Source organism: Mustela nigripes, chromosome 2, assembly GCF_022355385.1.
Source record: "Mustela nigripes isolate SB6536 chromosome 2, MUSNIG.SB6536, whole genome shotgun sequence".
Taxonomy (NCBI): Eukaryota; Metazoa; Chordata; class Mammalia; order Carnivora; family Mustelidae; genus Mustela; species Mustela nigripes.
Window position 1 is genome coordinate 12,144,929 of NC_081558.1, and position 24,743 is coordinate 12,169,671.

General features: G+C 49.5%; 1 protein-coding gene across 3 annotated transcripts in view; it reads left to right on the forward strand.

Moving 5' to 3' along the window:
• LOC132011114 (ultra-long-chain fatty acid omega-hydroxylase) overlaps nucleotides 1-19,542 on the forward strand; it is a 57,671-nt gene extending 38,129 nt beyond the window's left edge. For all 3 annotated transcript variants that reach the window (XM_059389278.1, XM_059389276.1, XM_059389279.1), the window contains 12 exons: nucleotides 1,832-2,054; nucleotides 4,589-4,733; nucleotides 9,863-9,916; nucleotides 10,030-10,157; nucleotides 10,366-10,487; nucleotides 13,715-13,982; nucleotides 14,977-15,043; nucleotides 15,157-15,286; nucleotides 16,779-16,912; nucleotides 17,808-17,872; nucleotides 18,499-18,581; nucleotides 18,957-19,542. In XM_059389278.1, coding sequence (XP_059245261.1) covers nucleotides 1,833-2,054; nucleotides 4,589-4,733; nucleotides 9,863-9,916; nucleotides 10,030-10,157; nucleotides 10,366-10,487; nucleotides 13,715-13,982; nucleotides 14,977-15,043; nucleotides 15,157-15,286; nucleotides 16,779-16,912; nucleotides 17,808-17,872; nucleotides 18,499-18,581; nucleotides 18,957-19,134 — 1,596 coding nt within the window. In that variant the 5' untranslated portion in view covers nucleotide 1,832 and the 3' untranslated portion in view covers nucleotides 19,135-19,542. The remainder of the gene's footprint in view (nucleotides 1-1,831; nucleotides 2,055-4,588; nucleotides 4,734-9,862; nucleotides 9,917-10,029; nucleotides 10,158-10,365; nucleotides 10,488-13,714; nucleotides 13,983-14,976; nucleotides 15,044-15,156; nucleotides 15,287-16,778; nucleotides 16,913-17,807; nucleotides 17,873-18,498; nucleotides 18,582-18,956) is intronic.
• The last annotated feature ends 5,201 nt before the right edge of the window (nucleotides 19,543-24,743 follow it).

A 24,743-nucleotide genomic window follows, 5' to 3' on the forward strand; every position in this document is an offset into this window, starting at 1 on the left:
GTGGGGTTTCAGGGGGCCTCTGCTAGCTCCAATCTCTCTTTAATTAGAGGAACTGAGATTCAGTTGTCCAGAAAATGGAGAGAAGGTAAAACCTAAGCGCCCTTTAAGATTCCATAAAACGAGGCTGCACATCCCTGAGTGTGGCGCATGGTTCATTGCAATGCTCTACACTTGGTCACTGTGTTATTAATACTGTTGTTTCCTACCCACTTTATTTGAGTTCCTTCAAGAGCTGACCCTCGGGCAAGGATTTGAGTGCAAGGAGCTTATTTGGGAAGTGACCACAGAACATACCAGTAAGGAAAAAGAAAGTGAACCCCAAAGAATTGAAAACAGGAACTCTGACACGTACCTGTGCCTGCGTGTTCATAGCTGCACATTTCACAATCAGCAGAGGTGGAAGCAGTTCAGGTGTTCATCAACAGATGAATGGAAAAACAAATTGTGATACATCCTGACAATGGAATATTACCCAGCAGTGCAAGACATGAAGTTCCAATGCACGCTTACAATGAGGATGACCCTTGAACACATCACGCTGGGTGAAAGAAACCAGACACAAATAGTCACATACTATATGATCCCATTGATATGAAACAAAGTGTCCGCAGAAGCAGAAAGCAGATTAGGGGTGCCTGGGGGGCTCAGTTGGTTAAGCATCCAGCTCTTGGTCTCAGCTCAGGTCTTGAGCTCAGAGTCGTGAGTTCAAGCCCTGCATTGGGCTCTGCGCTGGGCATGGAGCCTACTTGGAAGAGAGAGAGAGAAAGCAAGCAAGCCAGCAAATTAGCAGTTGCCGGGGATTGAAAGTACAGGTGAATGGGGAATGGATGGAATTTCCTTTCCGGGTGATGAAAAAAATTTGGAGGGGGTGGTTGCACGGTGAACGTATTAGATGCTACTGAATTGTACATAGTTGGCCTTTGGACAACATGGGTTCGAACTGCATAGGTCCGCTTATATGTGGAATTTTTACAGTGCAGTCCCATAAATGGATTTTCTTTCTTAAGAGTTTTGTAATCTTTTCTTTTCTCCAGCTGACTTTTCTGTAAGAATATAGCATATAATACATATACAAAATATGTGTTAATTCACTTTATGTTATCAGTCAGGATTTCTAGTCAGTAGTAGACTATTAGTAGTTAAGATTTTGGGGAGTCAGAAGTTATATATGGAAATCTGACTACTTTGTGGGTTTGGTACCCCTAACTCTTTCATTTTTCAGGGGCAATTATACTTTCAAATGGTTCATTTTATGCTGGGTGAATCTCACCTGAATTAAATAAAAAAGAAAAAGAGGCCAGACAAGGGAAGGGAGGCATCTAATAGAGAAAGTTCCTGTGGTGGGCAGCAGGATTTAATATCCCTGGGGAGGCCTGGTGGCTCATGTGGAGCCCACATCTCAGGGTCATGGCACCCCAAGGGAGAATGTATCTATCCAGCAACATTTATCAGTCGTTGATTAAGAGCTGCTTTCAACGTGTGTGTGTGTGTGTGTGTGTGTGTGTGTGTGTGAGTGTGTGTGTGTGTTTTTAAATTTTCTAACACTCTGGCCATCCACATATGGGCAAGAAGTCAGGAGGGATGCCCTGCAACATCAAAGCTGAGGACATGTGGACAGGGCACTGGTGCATTGGTCTGGCTAGCTAGCTGAAGGTCACTGCTGGGGGAAGGTTGAGAGGTATCCTTGGGGTCTGGGACTCCTGTGTATTGAGCATCTACTGTGTGCCAAGTACACGCTGCTTGAATCCACAGGTCATCCTGTGTGTGGTGCACATGTGCCAGAGGATGGCTCCTACTTGCACTGACCCCCTCATCCCATCTGTCCCCTCAGGATGCTGCCCATCACAGAACACCTGCTGCACCTCCTGGGAGTGGAGAAGACCACGTTCCGCCTGTATGCTGTGTCTGTGCTCCTCCTCTCCCTGCTCTTCTTCCTCTTCCGCCTGCTGATGCAGTTCCTGAGGCTCTGCTGGCGTTTCTATATCACCTGCCGCCGCCTGAGCTGCTTCCCTCAGCCGCCCCGGCGCAACTGGCTGCTGGGCCATCTAGGCATGGTACGTGTGTGTGGTTGGACAGGGGGACTGGGCAGGTCCCAGGTATTCAGTAAGGGTGATGGGCCTGACCGTTTCCTCCATCCCCCAAGAAGGTGGAGCCATGAGCAGACCCATTTTACAGGATCGGGTATGACTGAGGCTCAGAGAGGGCAAGCAGTTTACCAGAGGTTACACAGCTGGGATGAGGCAGAATGACTCTAAGGTTTTCTCTGTAACTTCAGGCCATTGCTTAGCAACAGGTACAAGTGCCTGTGAAAGTTGTCAGGTTCTGTGATCCCCAGGCAGGAGGCGGGGGGGGGGGGGGACCCCCTTCCCCCTTTTTTCCCCTCCCCCCCCCCCCCCCCCCCCAGTGTATTTGTACCCTCTCTCTCATTCTCTTACCTTGCCTTTTCATGTCTTACTTCACACGCAGGTGTTAAGCATTAGGTCAGGTGCTTTAAAAATATTAACTCTGTCCTCTTGACAGTCCTCAGAGGTGGTTCCCATGACTATCCCCGTTTTGCTCCTGAGACTATTATGGCACAGAGAGGTTAAGTAGCTGGCCCTAGGACACACAGCTTGTTGGTGGCAGAGTTGGGGTTCAAACCCAGGCCATCTGTCTCCAGAGTCTCTGCTCTTAGCTCTCTACCCTCTGTCACCTCTTGTTTTGGGATGATGAAACCTGTACTTTTCTAGAACGCCTTCAGAGGTCAGAGGAAGCCAGACTCCTGAGGTTTTAGGGTCCTACAGTCCAGCTCCTAACTGGCTATAGCCCTCATCGGGTCCCCCTCCCAGGCCTCAAGGAAACAGAGGGACAGTTGTGGAGAATTCCCGGTTCGGGCCTCATGCCTGGTGCAGACATGGAATTCAGAGAGGCAGTTCAAGGGCAGTTGGACAGAGCTGGTTCTGAAGTCCAACCTTGACCCTGTGGGCTCAGCCTGCCTCCTGGGGCCATGAGTTCTCTGTTATTCCATGGTCTTGGGTATAGAAGGGCTCAGGGTGAACCTGGTTGAGAAGGAGACACAGGAGCCAGAGAGAAGTCATTTGCTGACTTGTTCACTCATTCATTTATTCATTTGATTGACAATTGCTGGGCCTTGCGTTTGGCCAGGCAGGGGGTTAGGTCCCTTAATATCTGAGCTCTCCCCTAATTCTCACAGCCCATGGAATAGGGATGGATCTACCCAATATTACGGATTTGATCTTTGGAGCTCAGTGAGGTTAAGTGACTCAACCAAGGTCACACAGCTGCCGTGAGCAGATCTGAACTCAGATCCTTCTGACCCTGGGCTTGAAATACTTCTGCCCTGGGTTTGTTAAGAGCATGCATTTTGGCGCCCGGGGGCCTCTGTTCAGATCCTGGCTTGGCCGCTGTGGCCGGAGACGCCCGTGCCTGCCTGGATCCTTCGGCCCATTTCTGGATGTGATTGCCTGACCTCCAGCTGCCAGAACCTGCGTTCTAGGGCTTTCTCTCACACTGTGCACTGTGGGCTTGAGAGTTGATGCCCCGGGAGTGACCCCCAGCCAGTGACTCTGCGACGGTAGGAGTTGATGTGTAAACACTCCAACTTACTCATCCTCTGCTGGGTTGACGTTGATTCACGTGTCCCCTAGGGGTCCCCAGGAAGATGGAGCACTGAGTTGCCATGGCCATAGCTCTCTCGGCAACTCCTCCTTTACTGGCTGCCTTCCCTCCCTTTCTCACTTTCCTTGGTCCCCTGCCCACGTTTTTGGGGGATTCCGCTCCAAACGAACCACTAGCTGTAGCTAGAGCTCTTGTCTCAAGACCTGCCTCTGGGGAAGCCCAAACCAAGACATTGACTCACCTGTCACTTCAGACAAGTCATTTTGGCCTTTCTGAGCAAAGGAAAATGGGGGAAATAGTAGCAACTTTGTCACATCATACTTGTGTGTTTTGAAGGAATGCATATGTGAGAAAGGTATGAATATATGAAAACTGTTCACAGCAGTGCCCAACACTGCAACCCTGTGTATGTGTTAAAAATAACAATACTGGGGGCTCCTGGGTGCCTCAGTTGGTTACACAACTGCTTTCAGCTCAGGTCATGATCCTGGAGTCCAGGGATCGAGTCCCGCATCGGGCTCCCAGCCCCACGGGGAGTCTGCTTCTCCCTCTGACCTTCTCCCCTCTCATGCTCTCTCTCTCTCTCTCTCTCTCAAATAAATAAATAAAATCTTAAAAAATAACAATACTAGTAATTTTATTCCTAACAGAGAAAATACTCAATAAATGCCAATCATTATGATTGTGGTTACTGTTTTTTATTTCTTGGACACGGCTATGTGTCAGGCCCTTGTGCGGGGCTCTCTCATTTTGTTCATTCGTGAATTTTCTCAACCGCCCTCAGACAGAATTCCATTCTTCCCCACTTCTCAGATGAGGGAATGCCGGCTTAGCCAGGTGCAGCCTTCATCAGCCAATCCTATAGCTATTTTGGGCTCATTTGGAGGACAGGGGAGGTGGCTGGAGGGAAAGGCTAGGGGAAGCTGGGGCTGGGCTCCTCCTCACTATCTTTCCCTACCACCCCCTGCAGTATCTTCCAAATGAGACGGGCCTCCAAGATGAGAAGAAGGTGCTGGACAACATGCACCATGTGATTCTGGTGTGGATTGGACCTGTGTTGCCGCTGTTGGTTCTGGTGCACCCTGACTACATCAAGCCCCTAGTGGGCGCCTCGGGTAGGTGGGCTGAGCCTGTGAGTGATGGGTAAGCCCTGAACTCCCAGAGCTCACCTGGGCTTCTAGGCATGCAGGCTCTCTAGGGGAAGGGCCATTTGAGCAGGGATTTGAAGGATGAATAGGAGTTCACCAAAGCAGCCATTGTATTACAGGTAGTGGGAATAGCATGGGAAAAGATAGACAATATCTAAGAGTCCTGGGAATTTGAGAGGATGTCTACCCCCCTGGAAGTCAGAGCTAAATATGCTTGGATAGGCAATTGTGGGCCCAGGATTTTGTTAAATGGTTGCCGCTTAATTCTAAACTATGGTAGCCGAACATTTGGCTTCTGACATTCCCACTGTGGCTCTTCCAGCTTCACCTGGGCAGCCCCTGATTGGTGGAAGAGGAGAGGTAGAGGGATTGTTTCTCCCTTCTGTGGTCCACACCTCTCCCAAGGTGTAGGACTCCCAGGTGTGCTTGGCTAGCTTTTGTTCAGCCTTTAACATGCAGATCCAATGACCGCCTTCTCCAGGAAGACCTGGGGGTGACCCTCCAGGCAGATCATAGCTTTCTCTTCTGGGCTTCTCCATTCTCAGTCCTAACTCTCTAAGGCTGAGTGTGTCTGCACCTGTCCCTCTCATAGGAGTCTGGATCTGCAGTATGGCCTCGCATGTAGCTGGGCATCTCCAGAGGCATCGGGGTATTTGAGAGAGGGGGGAGGAATGAAAGAGCTCCAGGAATTTTATATCTCTGGCCCCAGCGTGGGCCTTTGCACCCATGTCTAGAGACCACCATCAAGGTTGCCACCCTGGAGCCAAGAAAGCAGAAGGGGCTGCTATCCTTCCCTTCCCGAACTATGCCCTCTCCACCGCTGTTGCGTTTGTGAGAGGGTGCCCACCTCACTGCACAAACGGGGAACCTAGACCCTGGGAAAGGTGACTCTTCCGAGGGATGGTGGGAAGAGCCCTGGCCTAGGACTTAGGCAGGCTGGGCTCTGATCCTGCCTGGAGCCATACCTATTGTGTGACTGAGAAATTCATCTAGCCTCACAGGGCCTCAGTTTCTGCTCTGTAAAATGGTGTGGTTGTGAAGGCTCCAGATGATGTGGGTAGGTGCTCATGAGGGTTTATTCTCTCCTGCCTTTCTCAATCCTGCTTTTCTTTCTTTCACCTTCTCTTCCTTCCTCCCTACTCCTAACAGCTTCAGTTTCCTGAATACTGTCCTCTCTGGTTGTGAGACCCCAAGTAGAATAGGGAGCGGAGCCCTCAGTGTGGCCTCAGCATGCAGTAGATGCTCAAGCCTCTGCCTCTCCTTGCCTCACCTCTCCCCTCCCCTCCCTCAGGATGGGCAGGGCATCCACTACCGCCCCCTGCTGGAGGAGTCAGATGGGGGCTCTAGCTAGGGAGTGTGGGGCTGTGAGTCAGGACAGACAGGCCTGGCCCCAAGCTGTGGATCCCATTCCCCACTGGGACCTCCACAGGACCATAGATGGGGAACTGGCTGCTCTGGGCCCAAATTCCCACGGCCCATGGAGCCTGAGAAAGGCACAGCTCCTCTTGGACCTCTCTTTCTTTGTCTTATATTAGGCAATTGGGATAGAGAGGATTAATGGGCGAAAGGGGGTGAAAATGATTTATAGAGGCTGAAATGTGATATATAGGCATGTAATTATAGCTTGTCTTTCTACATTCATTTTGTATGGAGTTGGAATTCACATAACATATAATTAACCATTTCGAGTGTTCCCAATGTTGTGCAACCCTTGGCTCTCTCTTGTTTCAAACTTTTTCATGGCTCCATAAAACAGCCTGAACCCATTAAGTAATTACTTCCCATTCTCCTCTGCCCCCAACTCCCGGGACATCCCCCCAATCTTCTTTCTATCTCCATAGCTTTTCCTGTTCTGGATATAAATAGAAAAGGAAAGGAATTATACACAATGTGGCCTTTTGTGACTGACTTCTTTCCTTCAGCAAAATGTTTCTGACATTTATCCACAATGTAGTGATGACCAAGACCTTACCTCTTTTTTGTTTCAATTTTTTTTTATTTTTAAAAAAAGATTATTTATTTATTTATTTGACACACAGAGAGAGAGATCACAAGGAGGCGGAGAGGCAGGCAGAGAGAGAGGCGGAAGCAGGCTCCCCGCTGAGCAGAGAGCCCAATGCGGGGCTCCATCTCAGGACCGTGGGATCATGACCCAAGTGGAAGGCAGAGGCTTAACCCACTGAGTCACCCAGGCACCCTGACCTTACCTCTTTTTAAGACTGAGTAATATTCCATTGTTTGGGTATATGGATAAACCACGCTTGTTTATCCACTCTTCCTCTGACAGACATTGGGTTGTTTCTACCTTTGGGCTGTTATGAATGTTGCTATGAACATGCATGTACAAGTTTCAGTGTGGTTGTATGTCTTCATTTCTCCTGGGTAGATCCCAAGGAGTAGAAACGGAGGGTCAAATGGGAATTCTACCTTTAATTTTTAAGGAACTACCAAACTGCTTTTTATGATAGCTTTGACATTTATTTTTCACTAGTAGGACCTTGCTGGGGGCTGGAGATGTAGATATTCATCTCACAGGTTCTTGACACCAGTGACCAATAATTATAATCATAGTTATAAAAATAGCCAGCAATTGGTTAATTATTCATTTATGTGTACAAATATTTAATGAGCTCCTGCCATGTGCCAGGAACATATGAGCTCATTGAGTTTTTGTAGGGATGCTATGAGGCAGGCAGGGTTGTTCTGTTTCTCTTCTGGAAGCTGAGAAAGTGGAGGGAAGAGGGCTAAAGTGCCCAAGTTTACACAGTGAGTTAGAGGTAGGGCTGGGATTTAAACCCAGATGTGGTCCGCCCAGAGGCCAAGCGCTCAACCACAGTGATATGATCCTTCCTACTGGGGCACTGGTGGGGCCTTTTCTTATATGACCCCCTCCAGGGTAGACATTACCATCCTCTTTTTACTGAAGGGGACACTGGTGAGAAAGGCAGCCTGGACACAGACTCCTGGAATCAAGAAGTCAGAGTTGGAGTGGAGTAGGGACCCAAGGATGGGAGAGCAAGGGTTCAGCTGGGGAGACTTCCTGGAGGAGGTGTCAGTGAAGGATGTTTGGAGTTTGCCAGGTGAGAAGTGTCAGGTGGAGGGTTTTCCAGGACCAAGATGCAGATGTGTGAACGTGCCAAGGGAATTCAGGTGACTTGTGGTGTCTGGAGGGAAGATGATATGTGGGGAGGAGTAGGCGATGAGACAGGAACTGGACTCAGAACACCCACGTGCAAAGCAAATAAGCTTGTGTCTTATCCTGGGGGCATTAAGGAATGATAGGTGGTGTCTGAGCAGGACAGCCATTGAACAGGTCTGTATATCGGAAAGACCCTCAAGGGGCCTGGGCTGGAGTCCAGATCCCAGAGAATAAAGGAGTGACTAGACTTCCACCTTCTTCTCCAGTGCTGCCTCTTCCTGGAAGCCTGTCTTGAATTCTAGCAGCCCTTTCTCTGTGCCTCCCTTTGCTTCTGGCATGCTTTCTATCTTCTTGATAATTGCACAGCGTGCTTCTGCTTCCCTTTCTTGCCCCACCCGGAGCTCCTCCAGGCAGGGTGTGGAGCTGAGCCATCTTTGGTCCCCAGTGTTGCCTAGCATGGGTTGGGTACAGGAAGATAGTAGAAGAGATGTCCTGAATAGGAGGATGAGTGGACAGATGACTGTGTGCACAGTTGGCCAATTCCTAGGTAGTGTGTGTGTAGGTGGCTGAGTCATGTCTCAGATAAAAGTGACAGTCACTTGAATTTCAGGTACTTCCTTCCTGGGCCTCAGCCCATTCTGTCCCACATCTGCTCAACACACTGAAAGGGAATTCACTCGCTAACCCATCCATCTATCCATCCGTCCATCCATTTTTGCATTCATTCAACCTTTGGTTGGCTCATTCAATAAAAGCTATTTTACACTAGGGGTGCCTGGGTGGCTCAACTGGTTAAGTGTTTGACTCTTGACTTCGGCTCAGGTCGTGATCTCAGGGCTGTGAGATCGAGCCCCATGTTGGGCTCTGTGATGGGCCCAGGGTGCCTGGGTGGGTCAGTTGGTTGATTGTCTGACTCTTAACTTTATCTCAGGTCATGATTCAGGGTTGTGGGATGACGCCCTCCATGTGGAGTCCACTTGTCCCTCTTCCTCTGCTCCTCCCCCTGCTTTCTTTCAAATAAAATAAAATCTTAAAAAACAAAAAGACTGTCTCTTCCTCTCCCTCTGGTCCTCCTCCCCCCCTTCCTCTCTGAAAAACATTATTTAGCCCCATATATCAATGATCAGCATGTTCCCTCCTCTCAAGGGGACTGTAACTGGATGGATACAATCCAGAGGGACTGGGGGAGGAAGGATAGCATCCAAGCAGAGGCTCGAAGAATGAGGGGAGACTGTTTGAGGCAGAGAGGGCATGTGGTAGAAAGACCTGGAACAGAGAGATAATGTGACTTTTTCAAGGAGATGAAAAAAATTCTGTGATATTAGAAGATTGAGCATATAGAGAATGGAGGATGAAAGTGTTTTCAGAGAGGTCTGGACTGAGGTAGGTCATTCAAGGTTTTGAAACTGGTCTGAGCATCTGGTGGTTGCGGCTTATGGGTGTGAGTGGGAGGGGACATCGTCAGATCCAACATCTGATAAGACCTCCTGGGACCCGAGTGCAGCGCAGACCGGAGACTGAGAGCACAGGAGGTGTAATTCAGATGGCCTGAGTTGGCAGAAAAGAGGGGTGATGAGGGTGAAGAGAGGGTCATTCCGGATGGAGAGCACAGCCTGGACAAAGGTTTGGAAGTAGAGCCAGCATGTGGGATTATTTGGTGTATGTTGATGGAAGAGATAGGAGAGGCATATGGGGCAAGATGGTGCATGGCCTTCAGTGCTTGCTTGAGCTTGAATTTTATTGCCAGAGTGATAGGGAGCCATGGGAGGTTTCTAACCAGGGGAGGCTCATGTTCAGATCAGCATGTTATAAGGATCTTTCTGGGGCAGGTGTGGCGGATGGACTGGAGGGGTGACATGGAGATCAGAGCTCAGAGAGGAGGCCCAAGGAGCTTATAAGCAGAGGTCAAGGGTTAGAACTCTGTTTCGAGTCATCGCCATATCTTCTTTCTCCACAGCTGCCATCGCCCCCAAGGATGATCTTTTCTATGGTTTCCTGAAGCCTTGGCTGGGTGAGTATGGGATTGGGTGAGTTGGGCTGGGGCTTCAAGGAAGAGGGGGTGGGGTTTCCTGGAGTGTTTCAGAGTAGGAGGAGAGGCCCTTAATTTCAGTCTTCTGGGCCCAGGAGATGGGCTGCTGCTAAGCAAAGGTGATAAGTGGAGCTGCCATCGCCGCCTGCTGACGCCTGCCTTCCACTTTGACATCCTGAAGCCCTACATGAAGATCTTCAACCAATGCACAGACATTATGCATGTGAGTTGCAAGGTTTCTTGGGAAGAGGATGTCCTGGGAGTGAGACTGGTCCAGGCTCTGACTAGTGGATAAGCTGGGTGATGTTAGGAAGCTTCACTTCCTTTATTCTAGAAAGTGGGCTTGTAGCGAGCGGGCAGGTAGGTTGTTGGAAGGCTGGCTTAAAGTCTGCGGTATCTACATCCTTTTGCCATGCGTCTCTCTCTTCCAGGGTAAATGGCGGCGCCTGGCACAGGGCTCAGTGGTCTCCCTTGACATGTTTGAGCATGTCAGCCTCATGACCCTGGACAGTCTTCAGAAATGTGTCTTCAGCTACAATAGCAACTGCCAGGAGTGAGTGTGGCCTCCCTGGGGAAGACAGAGCCCGTTGCTCTAGAGCAGGGTGGTGGGAGAAGAAACTCTCAAGCATTAGGCATCCCTGGGCTGTTAGGCTCTGCCACAGATGGGCTGTGTGTTTCTGAAAACTAACATCACCTCCCTAAGTCTATCTCCTTACCCAAAAATAGAATCCCAATTCCTTCCCCATAGCCATCATGTGAGTATTAAGATAATGTTAATTGATGGCTTTTCATATAGTAGGTGCTTAATAAATGCTAGTTTCATTGCTCCATGAAGAGTAGTTTGGCCTCTAGAAAATATCTCCCCATTTTCTGAGCTACAGTGTCCTTTTTTTGTAAAACAAGGATGATAGTCCTTGACCCTTTGAGAGATGCTTTAAGAATAAAATGATGTCGGGGCGCATGGGTGACTCATTCAGTTGAGCTTTCAACTCTTGATTTTGGCCCGGGTCATGATCTCAGGGTAGTGGGATCAAGCCCCCTGTTGAGCTCTGTGCTTGCAGAGCCTGCTTGAGATTCTCTCTGTCCCTCTACTTTTGCCCCTCCCCCCGACCCCTGCTCTAAATAAATAGCACTTTGTCCTTAGGAAAAAAAAAAAAGAATAAAATGATGCCACACAGCCCTGGCACACAGTAGATGCTCAGTGAATACTTGTTGAATGAATGAATAAGATGACCATTGTCCTGGTTCATTCATTCATTCATTCATCAGATATTTTGTGTCCCTACTATGTGCAGGAGATTATGCTAGCTACTGGGAATATGGTGGTGAAACAGAGACTAAGTTTCAGTTCCTTGGAATTTATAGTCTAAGAGGGCACATATAGAATAAAAGACGTTGTCAGTGGCAAGTTTGTAGCACATAGTAGGTCTTTAATAATAAGCTTCTGCCTTTGCTACTCTGGGCTTTGTAGGGTTATGGGTTGGGTAAGGTAGAGATGACCTTAGTGATTGATTAATTAATTAATTAAATGGGAAATATTTTAAAGCCTCTGCCTTCAGCTCAGGTCATGATCTCAGGGTCCTGGGATCAAGTCCCGCATCGGGCTCTCTGCTCGGCAGGGAGCCTGCTTCCTCCTCTCTCTCTGCCTGCCTCTCTGTCTACTTCTGATCTGTCTCTGTCAAAGGAATAAATAAAATCTTAAAAAAAAAATTTAAATGGGAAATATTTACTGAATACCTACTATGGGCCATTCTTGGACTAGGCACTATAAATACAGTGGTCAACAAAATAGAAAGGGTCTTGCTCCCCTGGAATTTAAAGTTGGTGGGAAATAAGTAAAGATGCACAAATAAATAAGCAAGAAAACGACAAACTGACAAGTGTATGACAAGAAGCATACTTCAGGACCAAGGACAGCCCCTTGCACACCTGTCCCAGTGATTTCATTTTTTTTTCCATTTTAAAAGACATTTATCTATTTATTTGAGAGACACAGAGAGAGAGTGAGCATGGGGTACAAGGGTTGGAGGGGCAGAGGAAGAGGGAGAGAGAATCTTAAGAAGACTCCATGCTGAGTGTGGAACCCGATGCGGGGCTTGATCTCATGACTTTGAGATTAGGACCTGAGCCAAAACCAAGAGTCAGATACTTAACCAACTATGCCACCCAGGCATCCCTTCATTTTTTAAAAATTATAATAGTTTTACTGAGATATAACTCACATACTATATGATTCACCCATTTAAAATACACAATCCAATGGTTTCTAGTATATTTACAAATTGTGCAACCATCACCATAATCCATTTTAAAATATTTCCACCAAAGATAAGCCCTGTACATTTTAGCGCTCACCCCCACTTTCCACTTCTCCCAGTGTAGGCAATCACGAATCTTCCTTCTGCCCCCACAGATTTGTCTATTATGGAAATTTCGTATTGATGGAATGATGCCAACTTCTCTGTCTGGTTTTGTTCACTCAGCATAATGTTCCCAAGATTCATTCATCCTATGTCAATATTTCATTTTTTAGGTTGATGAATAATATTCCATTTACCACATTATACCACATTTTTTTTAAATCCATTCATCTACTGATGGACATTTGGGTCATTTCCACTTTTTGGCTATTTTATAAACATTGGTGTATGAGTGTGTGAAAGTATGTTTTTAGGTTTTTTTTTTAAAGATCTTATTTATTTACTAGAGAGAGTGAGAGAGCATGAGAGGGGTGAAGGTCAGAGGGAGAAGCAGACTCCGCATGGAGCTGGGAGCCTAATATGGGACTCGATCCCAGGACTCCAGGACCATGACCTGAGCCGAAGGCAGTCGCCCAACCAACTAAGCCACCTAGGCGCTCCTGTTTTTAACTTTTTAAAGTCTGTACCTAGGAGCGGAATTTCTGGATTATGTGATAGTTCTTTGTTTAGATTTTGAGGAACTGCCAGACATTTTCTCCAATGTAGATGGGGCATTTTATATTCCTACCAGCAGCGTGTGAGGACTTCAATTTCTCCACACTCTTTCCAACACTTGTTAATTTTTTAAAAAACCCTTGTCATTATCTGTCTTTTTGGTTCTAGCTGGGGCAAAGCAGCATCTCAGGGTGGTTTCGGTTTCCATTTCCCTAGGGGCTGGTGCTATTAAGTATCTTTCCGTGTGCCATGTGGCCATTTGTATATCTTTTTCGGCAAGACATCTATTCATATGCTTTGCCCATTTTTAAATTGGGTTATTTGTCTATGGTTGCATTTTAAGAGCTCTTTCTGTATTTTAGATACAAGTTCGCCATCAGGAATGGGAGTTCTCCCACTTTGTGGTTTGTAGGCATTTAGTTTTAGTGATGCTACATCTATTTGGAAGTCCTAATCCTTTGGACCTGTTTTAAAATGTACCTGAGTTTTGGTTTTATTCAGGTAAGATGAGGCCAACAAACAGATCAGATGATTGCCATTAAAAAATAATTTGTTGGAGCGCCTGGGTGTCTCAATCGGTTGAGCGTCTGCCTTCAGCTCAGGTCATGATCCCAGGGTTCTGGGATGGAGCCCTGCATCGGGCTCCCTGCCCACTGGGGAGCCTGCTTCTCCCTCTCCCTCTGCCTGCTGCACCCCCTCCTTGTGCTCTCTCTTTCTCTCTCATTCCAATCAATAAATAAAATCATAAAAAAGAAAAAAGAAAATCTAGTCTATGCAGGGCCTTTCTCTGTCATCTACGCACGGGGAGGAGAAGCTTGTCTTAAGGGCCAAGTCCATGCTCTTCTCCCCTGCACCTCCCCAACAGGAAGATGAGCGATTACATCTCAGCCATCATTGAGCTGAGTGCCCTTGTGGTCCGGCGCCAGTATCGCCTGCATCACCACATAGACTTCATCTACTACCTCTCGGCGGATGGGCGACGTTTCCGGCAGGCCTGTGACACCGTGCACCGCTTCACCACCGAGGTCATCCAGAAGCGGCGGTGGGCGCTCCGTCAGCAGGGGGCTGAGGCCTGGCTGAAGGGCAAGCAGGGCAAGACCTTGGACTTCATCGATGTGCTGCTCCTGGCGCGGGTGAGGCTGGGCCCTGGAGGGTGGAGACGAGTGCAGGACGGTCTCCTGGAGGATTGCACTGACCTTGTAAAATGATAAGCATCAAAAGTGACAGATCTGGGATGCAGGTGCAGCACGCGTAAGACTTACTGTATTAGTTTGTTAGGGTTGCCATAACAAAGGGCTACAAAATTGGTATGTATGGGGTTAAACCCTAGAAATTAATTTTCTCAAGGTTCTGGAGGCTAGAAGTCTGAGGTCAAGCTGTTGACTGGGTTGGCTTCTTCTGAAGCCTCTCTCCCTGGCTTGTAGATGACATTTTCTCGTGTGCTTTCACATTGTCGTCCCTCTGCTTACGATTGTGTAAGTTTCCTCTTCTTCTAAGGATACCAGTCGTGTGGGGCCAGGGCCCACCCTAAAGACCTCATTATAATTGAATTACCTCTCTAAGGCCTGGTTTCCAAATTCTGAGGTCCTGGGAGGGGAGGCAAGGACTTCACCGTAGGAGTTCTGGAAGCAGGTGGGACACAATGTTGCCCACCAGACTTATGATGATGAAATAACAAGACTAAAGAAATGGGACAGTTGCAGAGATCGCTTCTGTGGAATTTCTGAGCAGTGCTTGGCTTCTAGATTCAGACATTCCTGGGTTCCGATTCTGGCCCTGCTCCTTAATGGATACTTCACCTTAGGCCTCTGACGCGCCCCTCCAAGCCTCAGTTTCCCTATTTATGACATGACGGTTACGCGGCGTGGTCACAGGTGTTTGTTGGGCATCCAGCAGGCTGTCTGGTGCTAGCAGCTACTCAAGAAGTACAAACTCCCTTCTTCCCTTCACCTTTCAGTCTCCCTCCTGCTTTCCATCTTTCTTAGACAAGCTGCATACCTCTGTCTGCCTAGAATCCTTCCCCCTGCAGGTTGGCTTGAGAGAGGGCAGTATCTTGACTTGAGAGGAGCCCGGGATGTGGAGGGTGGTCCACGAAGTGGGCTGAGCATCCCCTCTGGTTCATTCCAGGATGAAGATGGGAAGGAACTGTCTGATGAGGACATCCGAGCTGAGGCAGACACCTTTATGTTTGAGGGTGAGGACGTAGGGTGAGGCTAGGGGAGGTTGGTGGGGGGGGCCCTGCTGTCTGAAAATCGCACGATCGCTGTCTTCAGACAGCCTCCATTTGAGCTCCTCCTCTGTCTACAGGTCACGACACAACGTCCAGTGGGCTCTCGTGGGTGCTCTTCAACTTGGCCAAGTATCCGGAGTACCAGGAGAAGTGCCGGGAAGAGATCCAGGAAGTCATGAAAGGCCGGGAGCTGGAGGAGCTGGAGTGGTTGGTTTGGGGTCGGGGGTGGGGGTCAGGGGGATGGTGGCAACAGGTTGAGTCTAGAGCTTGGGCATTTAGTCCTTGCTCTTGCTTGTTATTGCTCTTGTTCCTTCTGGGTGTTGTTGAGTGGGGTGGTGTCCAAACAGATGTGTGGGTTCAGGTCTGTTCCACATGTCTCCCCACTCTCCTTGAACCAGCAGCTACCCTGGGCACATTCTTCTCAAGGCAGATTCCAGGAGCACAAAGAGCCACAGTTTAAAACTTCCACTTGCATTGTAACATTCCATTTGGCTAAAGCAAGTCACGTGGCCAAGTTCAATATGAATGGGGCAGGACATACATTCCACTCGCCCGAGCAGAAGACACTGCAGAATCACATGCAAAGCTCACGGGGTGTGTAATTCAAACACAGGTGTGGGGGGAGGGCAGTGAAGAACCGGCAACAATAATCCAGTTTACTTCAGATGTGTGCCACGTAGAGCTGATTCTGGGTGCCTCAGAGAAAACACAGCATTAAATAGCATCGAACAGTGAGAAAGCTCTTTTTTGTTCAGTGTCCACCTTTTAGATTTTGACATCAAGGAGACACTCCCACTTGGGCTGTTGTATCTTGAACTCCTTGCGAATCTGCCCCTCTCTTTTTTAAAAAAGAGTTTACTTATTTATTTAATTGTCAGAGAAAGGGAGAGCACAAGCAGGGGGAGCAGCAGGCAGAGGGAGAAGCAGGCTCCCTGCTGGGCAAGGAGCCTGATGTGGAATCCCATCCCAGGACTCTGGGATCATGACCTGAGCCAAAGGTGGATGCTTAACCAACTGAGCCACCCAGAGATCCCATGAATCTGCCTTTTTTTAATAAAGGGAGAAGATGGCCCAGTTTCTGAGGACTGGCTAGGAGATAGTCTAGCTAGGATTTAATGACTCTTCTGTTTTCCCCAGTGGTGTTTACATTATGGGTACTTTTATGCTAAGCATGCTGTTTGCCCTTTATGGTAGTGACATAAAGTTTCTTTGAAAGAGAAAGAAAATGATCCAGATCATGGACCAAGGGTTATAATTAGTCCAATTTGAGGCCCTGGAGTCCAATGGAAAAAAGTTCATAATAGCATAAGAAGAGAATGTATGGGTTTTTAAATACTGAAATTGGCTCACACAGCCTGGTAAACTGCTGCTAATAACCCCCTTGCCTATCCTGGCACCACTTCCAGCTGTCCTCTGACTGCCACATAATTCATCAGTTAAAGGGCTAATGCTGGGTGTGCAGAAGCCTGTTGGTGCTGCTCTGATTGGTTTCGGGTCAGATATTTTGCATGCTAGGATTAGTGATATGTGCATGCCTGATTGCAGATGCTGGAAGTTGGGGCGAGTCTCAGATCCCGGACCGGTTTCCTGTGTGGTTGCTCCTGGATGCATGTGTGCATGCATGTGTGTGTTTGGGGAAGGGGCTGTTGCTGTGGCCTGGCCCCAAGTCACACACCATTCCATGTTCCGTGCTCCCCAGGGACGACCTGACTCAGTTGCCCTTCACCACCATGTGCATCAAGGAGAGCCTACGCCAGTTCCCGCCAGTGACCTTGGTCTCCCGTCGCTGCACGGAAGACATCAAGCTTCCAGATGGGCGCATCATCCCTAAAGGTGCCCATAAGGTCCCTCTGGTTGCTGGGCTGATCTGCTGCCTAGGGGGGCGCTGCTCATGCCTGGGCCAGGTGCACCCTCCCTGTAGATGGGGCATCTCTCTGGGTGGCTCTTGCTTCTGGGATGAGGGAGGAGACCCAGCTGTGTAGGGGAGGCAGACTTGGGTGAGTCCAGGTAGAAAGGCAAGAGTGGGTGGGGCTGGGTTGGCCCTGTGAGGGGGCAGGTAGGGAATGGATGGTTTCATTCAGTTGCCAGATATCCCTTAGAGACTAAGCCCAAGTGATGCTGGAGTTCTAGAGGGACCTCATACCCAGGTCTTGAGTACCACCCAGTCTGAGCGAGACACAGCAGCGCCCAGACATCCCAGTCACATGGGATCAGGGATGGGCTAAAGGGAAGAACAGGGACTGGAATAGCCCAAAATAAGGAGTGATGACTTTATCTGGGGTGAAATGTAGGGAGGGCTGCTTGGAAGAGGCAACATGAGAGGTGAACCTTGGAGGTTGAAAATGAAAGAGAGCGTATGTATGGAGCAGAGTCTTGGTGGTGCAGAAAGACCTTGAATGCTAGATTGAGGCATTTGAACTTGATCTTCAGGATAGTAAGGAGCCAAGGGAAGTATTTGAGCTGAGGAAGAACAATGTCAGATATATGAGTGAGAAAGATCCCTGTGTGGCCAGTATGATAGCTAGAAGGGTGATGGAGACCTTTTAGGGAGCAACAGGGGGTGTGGACTTAGCAGCAGAATTTTTCAGAGAAGGATGGGCAGGAAGGGGTAGCAGAGGGCTCATGGGAACAGCATAGCTCCAGGAAGAGCAGGGAAGGAGGAGGTCTTCAGAGAAGGCCATGTTTCCCCTCAGCTACAATGGCCCCACTGACCGCACCCTCCCCATAGGAATTATCTGCCTGGTCAGCATCTATGGGACCCACCACAATCCCACCGTGTGGCCTGACTCCAAGGTGAGCCCCTGCATCAATTCTCCCTTCCCTTAGCTTCTTCCTCCTCGGAATGGGTGGTCCTGGGGCAGTGAGGCCTCCCTACCCTGTGTGTCAGGGACCCAGATGGCCTGGCTGGGTACAGAGCTGGTTACCTTCTAGTCACCCTCCATTGGTTCATTAGGTCCACAAATATTTACTGAATACCTCCCGTGTGCCAGCCTCTGTGCTATGCACTGAAGACAGAGAAAGTTACTGTCTTTGCCCTCATGGAGCTCACAGTGACATTCAGGGGAAGAAAATGAGCAAAAACTATCGTTGTAGATACCGATATGTGCACAAAAGAAAGAAAAACTGGAGTGGGGTGGGGGACACTTCAGCTCAAGTGGTGAAGAAAGGCCTTGGGGAGGAAGAGATATTTGAGCTGAGACCTGAAAAGTGTGAAGAGCAGGGAGAAGCCTGTTCCAGGCCGAGGAGACAGGATGTGCAAAGGCCCAGTGGTTGTAATGAGCCTGGAATATTTGAACAACAGAAAGAAGAGGGTGTGGCTGGATTGTAGTGATGTTTTCTCTGTCCAGTTGAAGGATGGGGGCCAAGCTGGGATAGCTGGGCCAGCCCCCTAGACTCACCCCCAGGCTAATCCTGCCTAGGTGTACAATCCCTATCGCTTTGATCCGGACAACCCACAGCAGCGCTCCCCACTGGCCTACGTGCCTTTCTCCGCAGGACCCAGGTAACTCTTCTATTTCCCCCAATCCAAACCAAGCATAGGAGGAGCATGGAGGCCAGTGGAAGGTCAGGGATGTGCCGGTCAGGACCAGAAACGGCCTCCCACCCAGATGTGCTTTCTGCCAATCCAGCACCTTCTTCATGCTTTCAATGTACCAGAATGTCCCCAAATTAGACTCTGCGATAGTAACGCTGGGTATTGAGCACCGTGTGCCAGGCCCTGAACTCTGGGCTTATATGCTCCCAACGACTCTATGATGCCACTGCCCCCATTTTACCGATGAGGCTCCTAGGGGGAGGTCATTTAACCCGGGACTCTCCCCTTTCTGGCTCACACAGCGGCTGAGCCTGAGCCCCAACCCCGTCCCCCTTCCTCTAGGAACTGCATCGGACAGAGCTTTGCCATGGCCGAGATGCGCGTGGCCGTGGCGCTGACGCTGCTGCGCTTCCGCCTGAGCGTAGACCGAACGCGCAAGGTGCGGCGGAAACCCGAGCTCATCCTGCGCACGGAAAATGGCATCTGGCTCAACGTGGAGCCGCTGCCTCCGCGGGCCTGAGCGCCGGCCTCCGTGCGGATCCAGGGGGCCCAAGCCCCGCCCGGAGAGGCCCAGGCCCCGCCCCCGAGGGCCCAGGCCCCGCCCCCAAGATCCCGAGGGCAGAAACCACGCCCCTCGAAGTTCAGGTTGGGCTCCCGGAGGACCAGGCTCTTCCGCGAAGCCCGAAGGTGCAAGCCACGCCCCTCACGACAAGTCTCCGCCTCCTGCCGGTCTGGTCACTCCCCTTGAGGTCCAGGTCCGGTCCCCTGAGTGCCGGTTCTGGCTCTCCAGCTTGAGGAAACAGGCTTGCTCAGGTCCCCTTGGGTCCAGACCCCTCCCAGGATCCGGAGCATTCGAGGCCTCAGGCCCCACCCAGCCATCCTTGGACTTAAGACCCAACACCTAAGGCCGCTGGGATTCAGGACCAGTTCCCCCCCCCCCCCCCCCCCCCGCGCCCCCCCCCCCCCCCCCCCCCCCCCCCCCCAGCCCCCACTCGTGGATTCCAGCTGCCTTCTAAGTTGAAGACTTGGGAGCTGAAGCCTGAAGTTAGAGCCTTGAACCCGGACATCACCTTCTTGAGGCTCCCAGCTCATTTGGGCGAACTCCTCTGGCATCAGGCAGCATCCCAGGGCTCGGATGTGTGCTTCAGTTGCTTTGTCGATCTAGACCCTCCCGCACCTGCTTCTTCCCTCCTCGGTTGCTGAAAGGCCCTTCGCGGAGTGTTCTGATTTTTGTAGAATAAAAGCAAGGGATAAAGACGGCCCCCACTGTTCACCCCCTAGCTCAGCCAGACACTTGCGGCCCAGGAAGGAAACGAAGGTGTCTGGGCAGTTGGGAGGCCCATGAGGGAAGCTATGGGCTAGGAGGCTAGGAAGCCATTTGTCCTCAGACATAAACTTAGACTTTTGGGGACCGTTTGTGCATTCATTTAACTCGTCAACAGACCACATGTTAATTATTTGTTGGCATTGGGCCAGGAGCACAGCCGGGCCCAATGCCTGCCCTCGGGAGAACAGGGGACAGATGTACAAGTAATTCCACACGTTAAGTTTATTTATAATCCGTGACAAGTGCTCTAAAAGAGAGGCCCTTGGTGCTCTGTGAACACAACAGGGGGGTGGCTCAGGGAGAGCTTCTCGGATGCTGAAGTGAGAGTACACACTGAGTGGTGACAAGGGAGACAAGACCATGTCAGGTCGGAGGAACAGCATCTGCAAATGTCCCCAGGTGAGGGAGAGCATGATATTCTCGAGGCGCACACTCCAGGGTGGCTGGATCCGGAGGAGGAGGGCAGAATGGAGGAAGGTCTTCAGGGGCCAACTGCCAGGAACTGTGGGTCACATCTCCCAGCAGACCTTATGCTGAGGGCGATAGGGAGCTAGAGAGGGTATGTGAGCAGGGTGCAGGACAGGACATGGTCAGATGTGAGTTGGCAGGGAGGTGGCTTGGAAGGGGGGGTGCGGCACTGGGGACTGGGAATCTAGTGAAAAGGGAGACTGAGGTCTGGGCAGGACAGGAGGGGTGACTAGCCACAGGGACTGAGGTGAGGATGATTCCCGAGTCTTTGGCTGGGGAAACGGATGACAGTACCCCCATAGAAGATGGGGCGGTGATGATGTCTACAATAATTGTATTAATTCATCAAATACTTACCGAGCATCTGCTGTGAGCCAGGCCATCTTTGCGCCCTTACATAATTGACTTTTGTTGTGGGGGTGGGCGGTGTTAACAGATGACAGGTAATAAATAAGCAAATAAATAAGTAAATTCACACAGGGCCTTGGAGGATTTTGACTTTTTATTGTGACAGAAATGGGGAGCCATGGGAGGGTCCTGAGCAGAGTGACAAATTTGTCATTTGGTCTTTATAGTATTCTTTTGGCTGCTAAGTGGAAAACCAAGGGTTGGACTAGGGAGACCAGATGGGGTGACTGCAATCCCCATTGAGAAAACTGGTAAATGCTATGAAAAAATTGATCTGGGTACGTGTTGGGGGTGCTCAGTAATGCTGGTAAGGGGGGAGGTTGCTAGATCATCAGTGAAACCCTCCCTGAGAAAGGGTCATTTCAACAAAGACTTTAGATAGGAGAGGGCAGGAGCCCTGTGGATATTTAGGGGAAGAATGTTTGAGGTAGAGAGAAACAGTGCAAAGGCCCTGATGTAGGACAGGCTTGGGGTGTTTAGGGGACATTGAGGAGATCTGTGTGGCTGGAGGAGGAGCATGGAAAGAGATGAGGGCCGACAGGGGATGGGAGCAGGTCACACAGAGCCTTGGAGTCCACTGACTTTTATTGTAACAGAAATAGAGAGCTATGGAGGGTTCTGGACAGAGGAGGGGAAAAGTTTGTCATAGAGTCTTTGGTTACTAGGTTGAATAGAGACTATAAAGTGAAGATGGGACTAGGGAGAGCAGATGGGGTGACCAGATTTGTCCAGGTGAGAGAGGACAATGTCTCCAAGCAAGCTGGGGGCTGTAGAGTGAAGACAGGTGCTTGGATTCTGATGTCTGGTTGCTTTATGAAGGTAGAGCTGGCAGATTTGCTGATACTTTGAATGAGGGACTCAGGAGAAAGGGAGGCCCCCGGATTTGGGTCTGAGCACCTGGAAAGATAGAAGTGACAGCTTGAGAAGGAGAATGCTTAATAGAGTAAGGGTTTTTTTTTTAGGGGGGGGGCTGAGATCAGCATGTCAGTTTAGGCCAGGAGGAGTTGGAGATGTCAAGTGTGCAGTGGGATAGGCAGGTCTTGAATTTGGGAGGGAGTTCCGGGCTGGTGATACACATTTGGGATACCTCAGCACTTAGATGATTGTTAATAAAACCCCAAGACTGGTGCGATCCCTGAATCCCTGTGTGTGTGTGTGTGTGTGTGTGTGTGTGTGTGTGTGTCTATGCGCTCCTGTGTGCACCCTTGTGTGCACAAGATGGAGGGGTTTCAGCACCAAGTCCTGGGTGTTTCCGAAGTTGATATAACCATAACGAGATTTAAAGTTGGTTGAGTGCTTCCTTTGTGCTCTCCAAATATTCGCATGTAATTCTCATGGGTACTGTTCTTATGAGATGGGTACTGTCATTATCTCCTTTAATGGAGCTGAAAATGAAGTTCCCTAGAGCGAGATGATTCACCCAAGGTCCGACAATGGTGTCCTCCTAGAGTGGCCATAGCAGGGTAGCTTACTCCTCATGCTTCAAGTGCTGGTCTGGGTCCCTAGCCTCGGTTTGCCTATAGGGGGATGTCGGCAGGCATGGGTGGGTGGGGGGCGTGTAGAGAAGCTGTAGTGCTTGTGATGCTGGAGGCCGCAGCGGTGTGTGTCCTGCGGCGCCCTCGGGTGGCGTGTGCTGGGATCGCCGGCCGGAATCCCCCGTCCGAGGCCACTCGTCCTCCAGCAAAAAAAAAAAAAAAAATTGGTTTTGGGAGGCGACATATGTGGGTTGTGGGTTCAAACCCCAGCTCTGCCCCTCTCTAGCGGTGGCCTTGGGCACGTGACTGGCCCCTTCTGCACCTGGTTCACTTTTGCCAAGTGCATTTTTTCCATCATACTTCTCATGCATATTAATTTTCCGCTAAGGTCGGTGATGGTGGGTGAATGAGGGAGAGAGGAGGGGAGGCATGGCATGGGCCTCGTGGATCCCCGGGACCTGCTGCATCTGCGTGTCCGATTCTCCAAACACGCAGGCCTGGGCCATTCACTGATTGCTGTGGGTCTCCCTCCTCTCCTGAGTGTGTCGCAGACTCCCTCTGCTGGATAGTTGGGGAACAGCAGGCTCTACAGCGTCTGGTCTCTATTAGTCTGTATGAAGGTGTGTGCGCGTGACTGCATGTTTGGGTAAGTGCACATACGTGTGAGTAAGTGTGTGGATGTGTGCACGATGTGAGTGTGTGTACATGTGCAAGTGTGGAGTGTGGGTGTATTGTGTGAGTGCTTGTGTGCATACAATTGTGCGTGTGCACGCATGTGTGTGTGAGCATATATGTATCCATGATGTATCTATGAGTTTGAGTGTGTGTGTGACACTGTTTGTGGGTGTATTGGGAAGAGAAGAGGGAGAACCCCACTCACTGGACATTTGTAAGTGTCCACATCAGGCAAGGGTCCAAACTTCACCCTGTTAGTGCAGGTAGGACATTCTGGAGAAATAACGCCCTTGGCAATGGCCCTGAGTAATGACTGGTGGTTGCCTGTTCACTGTTGTGTCCCAGAGGTCCCCCGAGGGACTGAGCCCCAGTTCCCCCGAGTGGGAACTTCTTTGACAAAGCCCTGTTCCCCTGCTGCCTTCCCTTCTCTGTCTTACTCCATCTCACTGCCCTCATGGCATCTTCTGGGGTCACTTCCCCAAAAAAACCAATTTGCAGTTGAATTCCTGTCTCAGAATACAATTTTTGTATTTGTACTTGAATCCTTGCATTATAGTCTACTTCTAGGAAAAGGATACCAAGACACAGCAGTCACCCCTCCAACCCCCACAAGCCTATTACTATGCAGTTTTTTAACCAAGAAGGAACCTGAGGCTTAGAGAGGGCAAGTCACTTGCCCAAGGTCACACAGCTGGAGAGTGGCAAAGGTAGGCTGTGACCATTGGCCATCTGAACCTGGCACCTGCTCCCTGGAGAGCTTCCTCCATGCTAAGGACCAAGGGAATGAAGTAGGAAGGGGGGGACATTCACAACCAGTAAGTTCCCTGATATGTGCACCAGAGATACCCATGTCTCCTGGGTGGGGCTCATGTCCTTGTTCTGTTATAAAATAAGGGAAATAATGATAAACACATTCTTGGTACTGACCGGGAGCCAGGGAGGGTTGTTGTAAGTACTTTATTCATTTATCTCCTCTCTCTCCAAATATTACATTGGCTTGAGGTAAAAAAAAAAAAAAAAAAAATGCAAGTGTAGAAATTGAATCATGCTTTTGTTGATGCAAGTGTATTAATTTTTAAAAGATTTTATTTATTTATTTGACAGACAGAGATCACAAGTAGGCAGAAAAGCAGGCAGAGAGAGAGAGGGAAGCAGGCTCCCCACTGAGCAGAGAGCCCGATGTGGGGCTTGATCCCAGGACCCTGAGATCATGACCTGAGCCGAAGGCAGAGGCTTTAACCCACTGAGCCACCCAGGCACCCCAAGTGTAGACATTTAAAAAGGAAATTCTCCCACAGTGGTTCTGCTCTCTACTCCCAGCCCAGCAATTTGCGATGATTTTTTTTTCCAGTTTGAAAACAATTGCATATGTGAACATTTTTCAATGTACATACAAACATTTTTGCCCATATAACCATTTTTTTTAAAGGACTGCCAATGTCGGGAAATGTATTTATTCTAGTTAGTTGTTACTGTATAATGAGCTGCCAGGAAGTTTGTTGGCTTAAGGTGGCAAACTTTAGTTTGCTTGCTATGATTTGGGCAGAAAACTGGGGCAGATTTCTCGGCTCTATGTGGGTAAGCTGGGGCAGCTCTTTTGAGGCTGTAAGATCCACATCTAAGACGGCTCAGTCTTGTAGCAATTTGGCGCTTCCTCTTCACATGGCAGCTGAGTCCAAGCGGGTGTGTGAAGTCGCAAGTCTTTTTTTTTTTTTTTTTAAAGATTTTATTTATTTATTTGACAGAGAGGGACAGGGAGAGAGGGAACACAAGCAG